Source organism: Zeugodacus cucurbitae, chromosome 4, assembly GCF_028554725.1.
Source record: "Zeugodacus cucurbitae isolate PBARC_wt_2022May chromosome 4, idZeuCucr1.2, whole genome shotgun sequence".
NCBI classification, from domain to species: Eukaryota; Metazoa; Arthropoda; class Insecta; order Diptera; family Tephritidae; genus Zeugodacus; species Zeugodacus cucurbitae.
In genome coordinates, this window is record NC_071669.1 from 74,313,381 (window position 1) to 74,326,268 (window position 12,888).

The window sequence follows — 12,888 nt, forward strand, 5'->3', positions numbered from 1 at the left end:
GACTTACCCAGGCTGAGTACTTAACTTAGCACTTTTTATCATCGTTTCTAATTTAAGAAGACTTTTAGCCCCTTCTTTTCTATTTACCATGTACATACATGCATCTGAACATATTCTTATTACATAAACTACTTTTATTTTCAATTGAGATATGAATTAAAAATCTAATGCGAACCAGCGGTCTCTCAATCAGAAATTATAATTCTACTGCTCGCGTATTTCAAAGGCGAACGGCTTTTCTAATTAAGATGCTTGTATTTGGTTGCTTTTGTTGCATGAATGGGCCAATGGGGCGGTACAATCCATACCGCACAACAAGCTGTCGCCGAAAGAAGGCGGTTCACACCTGTAGACGCTGATGCCCACCCACAAACATGTGTCCAACCTTTGCTTGTGAATAGCTGTAGTTTATTATTGCAATATTTTGTAAATTCTGTGACAGAATGCTGAAATGTAATTATCTTCAAAATCATGCTGTTGACATATTGTGGCACTTTTTGGCCACACTTCATCCTGGGCCAACTACTCCATTCCTTCCATTAAGGACTCTAATTTACCCTTATCATCTTATCATACCTGCTGGCTGTCTGATCTCCTGACCGAAAGTGTTCCACACGCTTATGCAATCCGACAACCGCTTTGAATGTACGTGCGGAGAGGTGTGTGTGTGTTTATTAGTGTTTGTGTTGTATAATCCTATTTCTGGCAACAAAAGTAGTGCGATTTGAAGCAGCTTTTTGGGGTTAAAACCAAATTAATGAGTTTGTCATTAGGCGAGATAAATGTAATCAAGGTTATTCTACCGTTTCCTAGACGTTGATTTATTTAAATTGAGGGTCTTATCCCTTCAGTTACCGTTTCTTTGACGAAGTCTCCTTTTTGTCAGTTTTTCTTTGGTGTTTGTGCGCCTGAAGTTTTCTAATGAATTTCGTAGATTTATAAGCATCCGATTTAATTATCACCGTCAATTGAAACTTTCTTAACAAATTGGAGGTATTTCTGTATGAAATGATGTTTAATTAGGGTAAAAATGCGCACCACTCCTTCGATGATTATTATTAAGTATGTCCAGTTTTTGTAGCTCACAAGTTACCGTTGTAACGATTGCATTCAAAAGAAATAGCAAACCTACTCTTTCAAGGTTACGGGACCCTTTCGAAAATAAGAAAGAATATAATTCTTGTCTGTGAACGAGGTTACCTTGTCACTTTGTGGTTACACCAACTTCTGCGCTCAACCATTGCAATTGCCAAAAGGACACGGATGAAGCATGCAAAATTAATTTCTTTCTTGTTGTTAGTGTGTGCGAACGAAGTTTGTCATAGTTTCCCTTAGAGGGCTGGTGTTTCGCCACGAATACTTTCGCCGCGACGCGTCATCTTTATGGCTGCATTATTCACCAGCTGCTTCACAGCCTACATATGTACATACATATGTACCGTGAAATGAAAGACACTTGCCGCTGACCTGTAAGTGCAGCAACATGAGCCCAACAAGCGAACGACCAACTTTCTTTTACGTCAGTTTACATGAAGGGCTGAAACCTCTCACGATCGCTCAAAAATTTCAATACGAGCATACACTCGTACAGGTGCGCACTCTGCCACCCATTTGGTCTACCAATATATCCCTATATTTCTCACGCTGTTTTTTAAATTGCTCAGCTTTGCCCGCGCTGCACCGGTCACCTCAAGCCCTGTTCGCTTCTTAGTTGTGTATTCTCGCTGTAAAGTATGTGTGTGGAAGGATGCATAAGTGCATAATTTGTCACTCAACAAATTTACTCGAGAGTAGGCTTTGCGGCGGCTATTACGTGTACTTACATGGTGAGGAATACTTTACAGATGTTATGGCCTGTGCAGGTGAATTTGTTACAGGTGACTTTGGCCTGTAACTTTTCAACAATGAGAGAAAATGCATTTGGACTTCATCTGCCTACTCAGTTCATGGAGAATACGTGTGTATGTGTGCTTAAATACATGAGACAAAGTCGAGTCCTCAAAAGAATTTTCATTATTCAAGAACATGTATAAACCATTTCAATTCAATTCGGTTGTGGCTCTCATCTTTTGTACTCTGTCTTGATTTCTCGCGGAAATTCTCTTGTACATTTTTTTATAAGTTTCTGAGCATAGAAAACTGAATTGAATTCATCGAAGTCTTCGCTTTGCCATGTCGCGTAAGGAAAGTAAAATACCGACAGAGCAGCATGTGTATTGTTTTAGAACATGTCAATTCCGTTATATACAAGTAAAAGAAATTCTCCAGGAGCCTATTCAATGGTTTACGACTACCTAAAGGACTTAGAAACACATAGCAAAAATGCCACTAAGAGAAGAGTGGAACTGAGCCGTGGACAATGAATGGCAATCGATGCAGTCAAATACCAATGATGACAAAATGTTCAACAGATTTTGATTATGTGTTTGCTTGAAGCTTTATTTCTGATTAAAACCTACAAAAGACTAAGCTGCCACTTTTCACTTTCGAACTGAACTTCGTCGTGAACATCATGGCTAGGTATATTTCGGACTATCAGTGGATGGATGGTTCTCATAACCTCCTGCCTTAAAGTTTGTGGCCTATGATACCAAACTGTTATCCACTCAAGAACCATTTTACTCTAAATTTCATTCAGATCAAATGCTTTTATTAAACAAGTACTTAATTACTTTCGTTACCTGAATATACTTTACAAAAATTTACAAAAATATAGTGAAGAAATCAACCAGCAAAAACCAGAGTTGCTACGAAAGCTATAAGCTTATACTTCATTTGGGTCAATTTGTTATTCAGTTTCAGCTAATTTCGCTTAGCATGGACATAACTCATTTTTACTAAGCATAGATGTCGCTATGATTTAAAACCCGTACACTATATAAATTTCCCTATATGTTGACAGACAGATGCCGCTGCAAGCGGAATTATTTTTGATAGTTACCGATAAAACTTAAAACTATCGTTAGGTTTCAGAATTATTTCGAAAAAAATCGGAAAATCAAAGATAGATATTTAAACAGTATTTTTATTTAAAGACACGTTTATACTTTTATATTCAAACTGACGTGGACTGATGGGGGGAACTTCAAAAAGGGTCTATCTCTTAAAATTATACTCGGATCGATTTGATTGTTTTTGGGATAATTATTTAAACATATTATACTGTTTACTAACAGAACAATTATTTTTAAATTGTAATATTTTGAAACCCATCTAACCTTAATTTTGGCTTAAAATTAGCGTTATTCCGGGAACATTTCAATTCTATAAATGGAGAATTGATAATAAGTTCCCAGATGAACTTTATATATTATTATCTGGAACGAAAAGAGCAATAAATAACAATGATTATGATTTTTAGCTGATAATGTTTATATGAAGTATAAACTCAAAGCGGGACTTGAAATTAACAGTTAGCTCTTTAATTTCAGGACTCGCCAATCCGTTATTTGGATTTACTACTCGATCCTTTCAAAATCAAACGATTTATTCTAACGTTAAATGTAAATACTTAAGTTTATACAATAATTTTATTAAGTTTATATTAATGGCTAGCTGTTCACAACATTTTCCTGTATATCAGAAAAACCTTCCTCTTTTACCTGGGCCAAGTCTCTAACACATACATCATTATTTGTCACGACGCACAGAGATTTCGCGCCCTGATAATAAGGGCTCTGAGGCCTATAGTAGTCGACCTGTTTCAAATTCAACCACTCCAAGAGATCATCAAGGCACTTGCATTGCCACGGATTGCCTTCCAGCGAGAACGTGCGCAGGCTTGAAAATGATATGTCTGCCATGTTCGGTAGAAATGACAACTTGTTATTATCTAACAATAGGTCGGACAACTCGGTCCAGGTATGCATCACGTCCATGGATATTTCCTGAAGCAAATTATTTCCTAAATGGAGTTTTCGCAGACTTCGCAAAGGTTCAAACATACGCCTATCTAGGGTCGTCAGTTCATTGTAGCCCAGCGAAAGGTATTCCATGGTGGGCAGGGCGGCAAAAGCTAGCGGGTGCAGATGTTTCAAGTTGTTGGTTTTTATCCACAGTTTTCGGAAGCGTGGCAGGGCCATTGTACCGAAAACATTTGCAGTCATTTGTTGTATGTTGTTGCCAGATAGGTCGAGTGTGTCGAGCGCAGTGAGATTTGCAAAGGTGTTTGCACGAAATATGTCGATATCGTTGTTGTACATATACAGTTTACGTAGCTGCGTCAGCCCTAGGAAAAGACCGTCAGGTGGTGATCTCAACTGATTGCCGCTGAGATTCAGCACTTGCAATTGGTGTAAGGGTGCAAAGAGCAGAGCTGACAAACTGCTCAAATCATTTGAACTGAGATCCAGATATTGCAGGGGTGTACGTTCCATGCCTTGAAATGTTTCGGCGGAAAGCTGGCGCAATGAATTGCCAGAGAGGTTGAGTGAGGTAAGTTTGCTGAGCTCCTGAAACGCGCCATTGGCGATGCTATGTATCGAGTTGGAGTTCAGACGAAGATCTCGCAGTTGCGGCAAGCCCACAAAATCATATTCCGAAATCTATAAGATTGAAATTTAGAGAATTGATTTTGCGTTATTGGAATTGAACTCACTTTTTTAATGTCGTTATATCCGAGCTTTAGCACACTCAGATTATTACAGACACCGACCGATGCATTCGTTAATGCATTGCTCTCCAAATTTAGTTGTTCCAATTGCAACAGCCCCGCCAACGCGTCCGTGGTAACAAGCTTTATGTTGTTTTGTGAGAAATTCGCGACTCTCAACTGTGTTAAACGCTGAAAATTCACTGCTTTTAACCGCTGAAAGTCATTCCAGCTCATATCGAGATACTCCAGTTTCGAGGCAGGTGGAAAGTACTGCAGCTTCAATTCGCCCAACTGTGCGTTCGTTAAGTTCAAACGCTCCAAGGCAGTGAATGAGCTGAAGCCATCGTCACCAAGGCTCAAAGCTCCAACCTGCGACAAGTCCAAGCTAGTGATCTGCGCCCACTTTGTTTCTGTTTGCTGCTCTCCCGATTGCGCTGCCGACGATAAAGTACACGCTTATGTACCAATATTTATATTGATTGAAATGCATTAACTTACCTGTAAAGTCGAGATAATCTTCTTTGCGATTGCTCACGACAATGCCACGCCATGTGGACGCTAACTCTTCCTCTATCTCGCTCAGCGTCTGCACTCCTTGGCACCTGTAGATGCCGAAGTTGTTCTCGCCGCTTAATGCTTTGCATTTCTGTGCAGCGGACAACTGCAAGCGCTGGCCAAATGCAATTAGCAAAAACAGAATAATTACAAGTTCACGGTGACTCATGGTTCGGAGCCGGTCGAAACGTCTTCCTTCAGCCACAGTTGTTTACTAACAGAATCTCGCTTTGTTTGAATAAAGTTACGAGAGCAATGGCTTGTGATTTCGCGGAATTTGATTCTGATCGAAGCAATGCGACTAATTCGCTCTTCGCGAAATATTTATATTCTCTCTACGCTTGATCAACACATCAATACATGTGATTAAATTCTAACTTAATGTTGCATTAGCTATGAAAAGAGCGCGATCAAAGAGAGCACGTTAACAGGTGTTTAATACATGTTTACGCCGGTATATGAGTATGAAATGTTTTCTCGGAAGAAATATTTAAATACGTACTATTCGTTTTAATTTGTGTGTCTCACCTATATCGAGTTTTCTAGCAAAGAACCTAAAAGGGGGAATTTGTACTGTTTGGTGGCGCTAGTTTTCGAAGATATGTTGTATTCCTCAGATTGAGATTGATTGACAATTGAGTATTATACACAATTTTAGTTTTAAGATTAGATTAAATTAGCCCTTTCATTGGTCCATAAACATGTTCTATTACAAGCAACGAAACCACTCGTCTGTGATATCGGTTAAAATAAAATTGAACTGAATTATTTAAGTTCCCTGTCTGTGGTTCCTGTGGTCTGTGACATTTCGATCTTAAAAGGTTTTTCTGAATTATTATGTTGATTTATTTCAACGTTGACTTCATCTCTCCAACTCCTTCAACTCCAGACTATAGAAGGAATGCTTATAAAGAAAACTCATCCACCAAATGTCTGTACATGAGTCTCAAATGGATTTTATTTGAGTCTCATGTCTTTCTTCGAAGAATCGGAAACGTATCTTCGCTTTTAATAACAATCAATTAAGGAAGCGTTTCAAGTAAACCCGCATTTATTTTTTCATAGTTAAAACATAAGTGGTCAATAATTTATTCAATTTCAGTGTAATTTGGATTAATTAATTATGTATTTGCAATTTGATTCACAAATATATAAATATGGACTTATTGATAACAAAATTAAGCTAAATCAGATTGAGCTATTAATACTAAATTATGTGGGGGGATGTGTGGGGAGTCTATGTGTTTCAAGATCATACAGTCATCGACACATATGTGTTTAATATAAGTAATTTGAAGATAAGGCATGTCTTCCACACGCTTACCGGACGATTATGATAAGTATTTAATGCTAAATGTCTAGTAGGAGTAAATATGTTTGCTTTTGTATGCTTGTCATTTATTGTTCTCGCAATGTAATTGCTTATTTATGTGTATATATTTGCATATGTATGCATGTGTGTGTAATTAGTTGCTGCATCTCATCAAGTGCATACACCAATACATAGGTATGTATGTGAGTATGCATGTGCTAGAGTTTTCCAGTAACTGTTTGTTTGTATGTCTATCAGTTGTTCATTTTTTTGCATTTACGTACTGTTATGTGTGTATTCAAGCTTAAATAAGCACTATGTTAATACTTCTCAGTTTAGTTTTGCTCTTGGCTTGCACTTTTCCTCGGCATATAGTCAATAACATCAGAATCATATTTTATGTCTGATTCATTACTTAATGCATATATATAGTATATGTATAAGTATATAATAATCGTAATAATATCAGTGTATATAGCAAGTTTACTAAAGTGTTTTTAACTAAAATTATTGTAAATTCAAAGTGTGTACATTTGTACATATATGTATGTGTGTATCATTCACTTAAATGAAACGGTGTGCGTTGTAAGTATATTTTGGTTATTACAAAAATATTAATGTATGGTGAAGAAGCGGAATCTAATCTTAGCCCCCTTCTATTAAGTAATATTTTGGAACTCGTCACATATAGAAAATGGCGTGCAAGAACAAGAATTTCATTCAGAGTCAGGAGCCAGCCACTGTTTCCTGAATTTCCTTCCGAGCTGAACACACATTCCCTAAGAACCCATTTACCCTAACTTTAAGTTCTGGACAGTCTACAGTTCCTAAAGGCCTATTTACGAAAATTGCAACTGTATTGGTAAATATTTCCATAATAATAATAGTAATAAGTAATAATAATAATATAATATAATCTCAATAATAATAATAAAATATTCAATATAATAATATTATAAATATAATAATAACAATAATAATATCAATACAATACTAATAATAATAAATAGTAATAAAAATAAGTGAGATTATGATCTTGATAATAGTAATGATGGAAATAACTAATTTTACAGTGCTTCATTTCATATTCCCATTATCCATTGATTAAGACCTTACTTCCGATCTATTATCTATAGGGTTCTTTTTTGGCAAAACATTGTCTGGAATGACAGAAGAATGTGTGCGATCGCGAAATATATATGTACATGTGCTAGCCTCATAATTTTATTTGTCGTTTGCCAAACTCCTGTTTTTGTTGCTATGCACGAACTGAGAGCTCTATTCATTGCCGGTGTGATAACTCTTCAGAAGAGTTGAGAAGACTTTGTGAAGTGCTCCATTGTCTGCTTCGGAGAATCTACTACACATTTAACTACTACATACATACGAGTCCGTTAATTGCATATATATTGCGGTATAGTTATGTAATATAATATTTTTCTCACGCACTGATCTCAATTTTGGCCGTCAAAACATCCATACATAAGTCGATTATAATAATAACTGTACTCTAAAACATCAACTCCATGTAATTCACCGTCCAAAATTTGTATCTTAATATCAATTTTCAATTTTAGTATAATATAAGTATGCTTGTATAATAATATCAGACATTACGATCTAACTACTTTTGCGCTCAGACTATAGTAACTGTTGGATTGAAATTGCCGTTGGTGCCGTTAGCTGTGTGATAGACTTGCTGTTGTTGTTGTTGTACACGTGTTGGCTGCTGTTGTCCCGGTTGTATCGACGCCTTTTGCATATGCAGACTGAGCCTTTGATGATTATGGTCGGGCTGATGGCTTGCGTGCCTCTGCAGTCCACTACCCGAGATCTCGTTAAGGCCATTCGTCAGGCTGCTCGTGCCATTTGTGTAACCATTGCTACCTTTCGAACAATTCGCACCATTACTCACACCATTGCACATGCCATTACTAGTACTACCATTACTCGTGCCACCATCTACACCACAGCGGCTCTCCTCGCGCTTAGCAGGGGCGTCTCTGTCACACTCATTGACAACCGCTGCGTGGCCGTTGCTTTCAGAAGCATTCGTCTTCCCATTGCCAACAGCATTCCATTGCCAGTGTTTTAAAGGCTCTCCGATCAGCGTGATTTTCACGGGTTTGTAGGTGTTCGCGGCTGGTGGCGCGTGTTTTGCGCCCGCGGCCGGGGTCTGGGTTAGCAGGGGTGTTGTGGGTGCAGTCGCCGTGGGTTTTTCCCACGCGATCGAGGCACGTCGCGGGGCCAATGCCAACTGTTGATTGAAGTTGCTCAGAGTGGTGGATATGATGGTGTGGCGGCGGATTTGTTGTGATGCCGCGTCTGCAGCCGTCGCGGGCAGATTGTTGTTGCTGCCGTTGCAGCAGTTGTGTTGTGGTTGGTATGTGCATAAATTGTTGTTGTTGGCGCCGTTGCAAATGCTGTTGTTTTCACAACTGGCGGCCGGATGATATCGTGTGGTATAACTGGTGTACTCGGGTTTACTTCTGCGGGGGTGACACCAGACGCCATCGGAGGAGGAGAGGAGAAGGAAAGAAAGCAAGAAAATTATTTCAGTTTTGAAACATAGTTCTTTGTGTGTATGTGTGTGTCTGTAGACAATCAGTTCTATGTATTTATTAATGGGATAAACAAAGAGCATTTAGTAAGATAATGAGTTGGTGTGTGTGTATCGATTTGTGTTTGTAGATTCTTAATCGCATGCTATATTCTCTTCGTCGAAAACAGTACAACAACACTCAGTTCGAATTTTAAGGCGATTTTGGACTGCTTTGATCCTTTATATGGGCGGCCAAGAGACCACGCCCTTGTGGTAGTCTCAACAAATCCCTTGCAAGCTGTTGTTGTTGCACTGCTCATGACGCATAATTGTTGTTAATTTTTGATCACATGAAGGCATTACCTCGCAAGTCTGTTTAATTGCCGCATGCAATTAAAAAAGTTTCAGCAGTTTTAATATACATATACCTTTTGTTTGGCTTTACATTTTACAGTTACATAACATTTCCATACATTTTATTATAAAAGTATTTCCAGTAAAGCTTAGGAATAGTCATAACTTAAATATCTGCATATAGAATATACTACATAGAATAATACAGTGCTTTTTAAAATTACATCTTAATTGTTTCTAAATTTTTTTTTTTTCAAAGAAATTTTTATCTCTCCGGCTAGAGTTATGTATTTGTATTTTTCATTTCAATATTTTTCAACTTTAATTATCTATGTTCGCTACCACGGTCCACCTTCAAAAACATATTCAATAATTGAAAACAGATTATAAAATTAGAACGCTGAGTTTTAGAGTGAGAGAGTATTAGATCGTGGGAGATGATCTTAATTTTATAAATGTCTCTAAAAATATTTTTATTGTATTTATTCAGATATTCTAAAAGGTGAGTTAACAAGATCTCATAAATAATGTTTTCATTACAGTTATTAGACTTCTAATTTGTTGATGGTTAACGATTGGTTACGCCTCTCGATCTATGATCAATAGCTTTGAGAATGGAACAGTTAGATGCATAACAAGGAAAAATGTACTTAGAGAAAGCAAAAGAAGACTGGATTTTCAATATACTCTCTAAACCAAACTAAATATCTGTGAATATTTTTGTTCATTTAATAACCCAAAAAGAGGTCTATTTTGTTTCTAAATTTGATTTATTTTTGAAACTTTTAACATTTTAGGCTCGAATCAAACGCAATTTAGGCATATAATTTATGAGACACTGATAGTTTCCGTTCCATTTCAGCACATTCTTACTTATTCCTAATATATACACAGTATCTTCTTCGAAAAACTTGATTTATTGCACCTCACCATTACTCTCTTTGGTTAAATGTCCCAGGTTTGGTTGAAAGGTAGCCAAATGGTAAAGTAAATTGTTCAGTGCTGCTTTTAAAGTTACACTAGTGTTATCTGCTTAAGTCTATTCAACATTATTGTAAATCATATCGTGTTAAACTTATGTATTGTAAATAACAACAATTTGCATAAGCCTCATAGACAAGATGAACAGTTGTCAATACATGAGTAGGTTATATGCAGTATACAGATAATGTTAATTGCACATAGAACCATAACGGCCATGATAAGATCACAAAACAGTACCTGTTCTTCACCATAGCGGCGTCTGTTCAGATTGTTCACCAGTTGCAACGATTAAACGTTTCGGTGGATTTATGTGTTTCGTGAGAGTGTTTTACAAGATAAGTGCATGTGTGTGTGTGAGTGTGTTTAAAAATAGTTACAAATGTTAATTAGAATGTGATATACAAAACCCGTTTGAAAAGGCAGCATGAAAGAGAAAATCGAGATGTAAGATTTGGTATATATAATATTTGGCAATTCTATGAATAAGCTTAAAATGTAAAAAAGTTGTCGAATCACCGTGGGTGAAACTGATTTCTAAGCGTAATTAATTATGTGTGTGTTTTGAAACGAATTGTAGTAGAAGCTGATTAATTTTCCCTAACTTCAACTTCGAGCTGAAAGAAAACACATGTAATTTGCAAATACAGTGTGTTGTGACATGGCTCATGTTGTTGTTGTTGCTTGGTTTTTTGTCTTCCTAATTTCACGTGATTTCGCAAACAATTTGCCTACGGCAGAATTCGTTGCAGATGGTGAAAGAAGCAGAAGATGTTCGCGGCAAGCGAAGCACTCGCCTGGCGCACACGAAAATTGAGCCAATTGGCCGCGTCTTGGCTGTGTGCAACTAGGCCGCGGCAATAATGATGCATGTAGTTGCTGTTGCTGTTGTAGCATGTCAAAATATTGCGCGAAAGCCGTCTGCAATTTGCCAGCAAACAGCGCCAGCTATGCAAATCGGCGCAACTGCGCGTGAAGCGCACCAACGTGCCACATGCAAATGCAACAAGCCGTTGCAAGGTGCCATCGATGCGACCGAGCCACGACTGACTGTTGTCTACGGCATCGCTTTGGCCATGGAGCAATGGAGCAGTGAAGCCGTTTAGGCAGCCGATTACAATGCCACCGAAGTTGTCTTTGAAATACTGCAATTTGCGGTGAATTATAATGAAGAAGCGCTGCGTGGCTGCCGGGATGGATGTGATTAGTATCTGGCAGGGGGCGAAATGTTTTCTGGCTATTTTAGTTTTAGTTTTGAGATAGTTGAAAAAATGTAAAGTATTTTCCTTGCAACCGCAAGTCGGTTGAAATTGGTTGTTGTGGTGCGTAGCAACGCTGTGGGGCGAAAATCGAATTAAAAAGAGAAGGAATTAAAAGTCGGTTATACGTAAGTGGGCTGTGATAACGACAAACTTATATTGCAACCACCAGGTCAGCATACCAGCTAAACTTAAAAGTGTATATGTCTCTAAATTATTTCTGAGGAACTTACCTGGACAGTCCATCTAGGCCATATGAAAGGGGTCGGGTCTGTTGGTTAAAAACAAAATAGAAAACTTCATAAGTAAAATAGTATTTTACAAATACTTAATTTTCAATTTATCAATTAATAGTTATTTCATTACATTATATGTTGTTTTCTTATGCTATGTTATTACGTAAAATTTTTTATGGCTCACCCTTTCTGTTTGCGTTGCTATATTCATCAATTCTTTTGTGTTGTCGTTTGGTATTTGTGGCTTTTTTGATTCCAGGTTCTCTATTTGATTCTTCTGCAAACGAATGGTGCGCTCGCGATCTTCAACTTCGCCCTGTTATTGTTGTTGTGTGGCGTTATGAAAATGCAATACCAAAATATTTTAGAACTTTAGTCAATTAGTGTACGGTACTACTGAGCTAATATACAGTCAAACACAATAGTATACGTAACAAAATCGGAAAGTAAAGTAAAGCAAAATCGATACGAAAGTCGTCACTCACGTGACATTTATGTACATATGTATGTTATGTAAATATGTATGTGGAAATGAAGAGGGGAATAAGAGCTGTAGTTCATTGCACTATTTTCAATTCTAATCAATTATTTGGGAAATGACAGTGCAAAGTTTTCAAGTCTATTTATGAAAACTGTAGTGCATTTATATTTCCACAAATGTACTCTCTTAATTACACTATCTTACAATTACATTTGTTCCCATAAAGTATTTGGTTAAATTCATTGAATGTTCTGTAGCATTATTTTTGTACCAATTTGTGAAAGAGTTTTGAAGATATAATTTTTCGTGTTGACTAATTATTTCCAGTTAGTACCTACGCATTCTATAGATGTACCTTGCAGTGAAAGGAACTACTTTAAAACTAACTTTCAACTAATAAAGGTCTCAATCTCAACTCTTTACATTCTTATGTTCTTAAACATTGTGAATTGTCATTTAAAAACATCTGATTTTCCAATTGACATATAAATAAAATTATATAAATATTTTTTTATTTTGCAAATGTAGGTCCTTTCAGACAACTAGAGTAAATTAAAAATAAATTTAGTTAAGT

General features: G+C 37.1%; 2 protein-coding genes across 11 annotated transcripts in view; both read right to left on the reverse strand.

Moving 5' to 3' along the window:
- Window positions 1-3,485: 3,485 nt before the first annotated feature.
- LOC105212940 (insulin-like growth factor-binding protein complex acid labile subunit) lies at window positions 3,486-6,036 on the reverse strand. Its single transcript, XM_011185336.3, has 3 exons — window positions 5,093-6,036; window positions 4,598-5,028; window positions 3,486-4,544 (listed from the first exon to the last, which is right to left on the reverse strand). Exons 1-3 carry the CDS (start codon window positions 5,316-5,318, stop codon window positions 3,552-3,554), a joined length of 1,650 nt encoding a protein of 549 aa, XP_011183638.2. The 5' UTR covers window positions 5,319-6,036; the 3' UTR covers window positions 3,486-3,551.
- Window positions 6,037-6,893: 857 nt separating this feature from the next.
- The window catches only part of LOC105212939 (uncharacterized), a 113,810-nt gene continuing 107,815 nt past the window's right edge, over window positions 6,894-12,888 (reverse strand). For 7 of the 10 annotated variants that reach the window (XM_054229359.1, XM_029040819.2, XM_054229360.1 and 4 more), the window contains 3 exons: window positions 12,018-12,149; window positions 11,831-11,868; window positions 6,894-8,950 (listed from right to left, as the gene is read on the reverse strand). In XM_054229359.1, the coding sequence (XP_054085334.1) occupies window positions 8,098-8,950; window positions 11,831-11,868; window positions 12,018-12,149 (1,023 nt within the window). In that variant the 3' untranslated portion in view covers window positions 6,894-8,097. Of the gene's footprint in view, window positions 8,951-10,578; window positions 10,601-10,804; window positions 11,674-11,830; window positions 11,869-12,017; window positions 12,150-12,888 lie in introns of those variants that run through there. The other 3 variants (XM_054229365.1, XM_054229366.1, XM_054229363.1) reach the window with 2 other exon arrangements.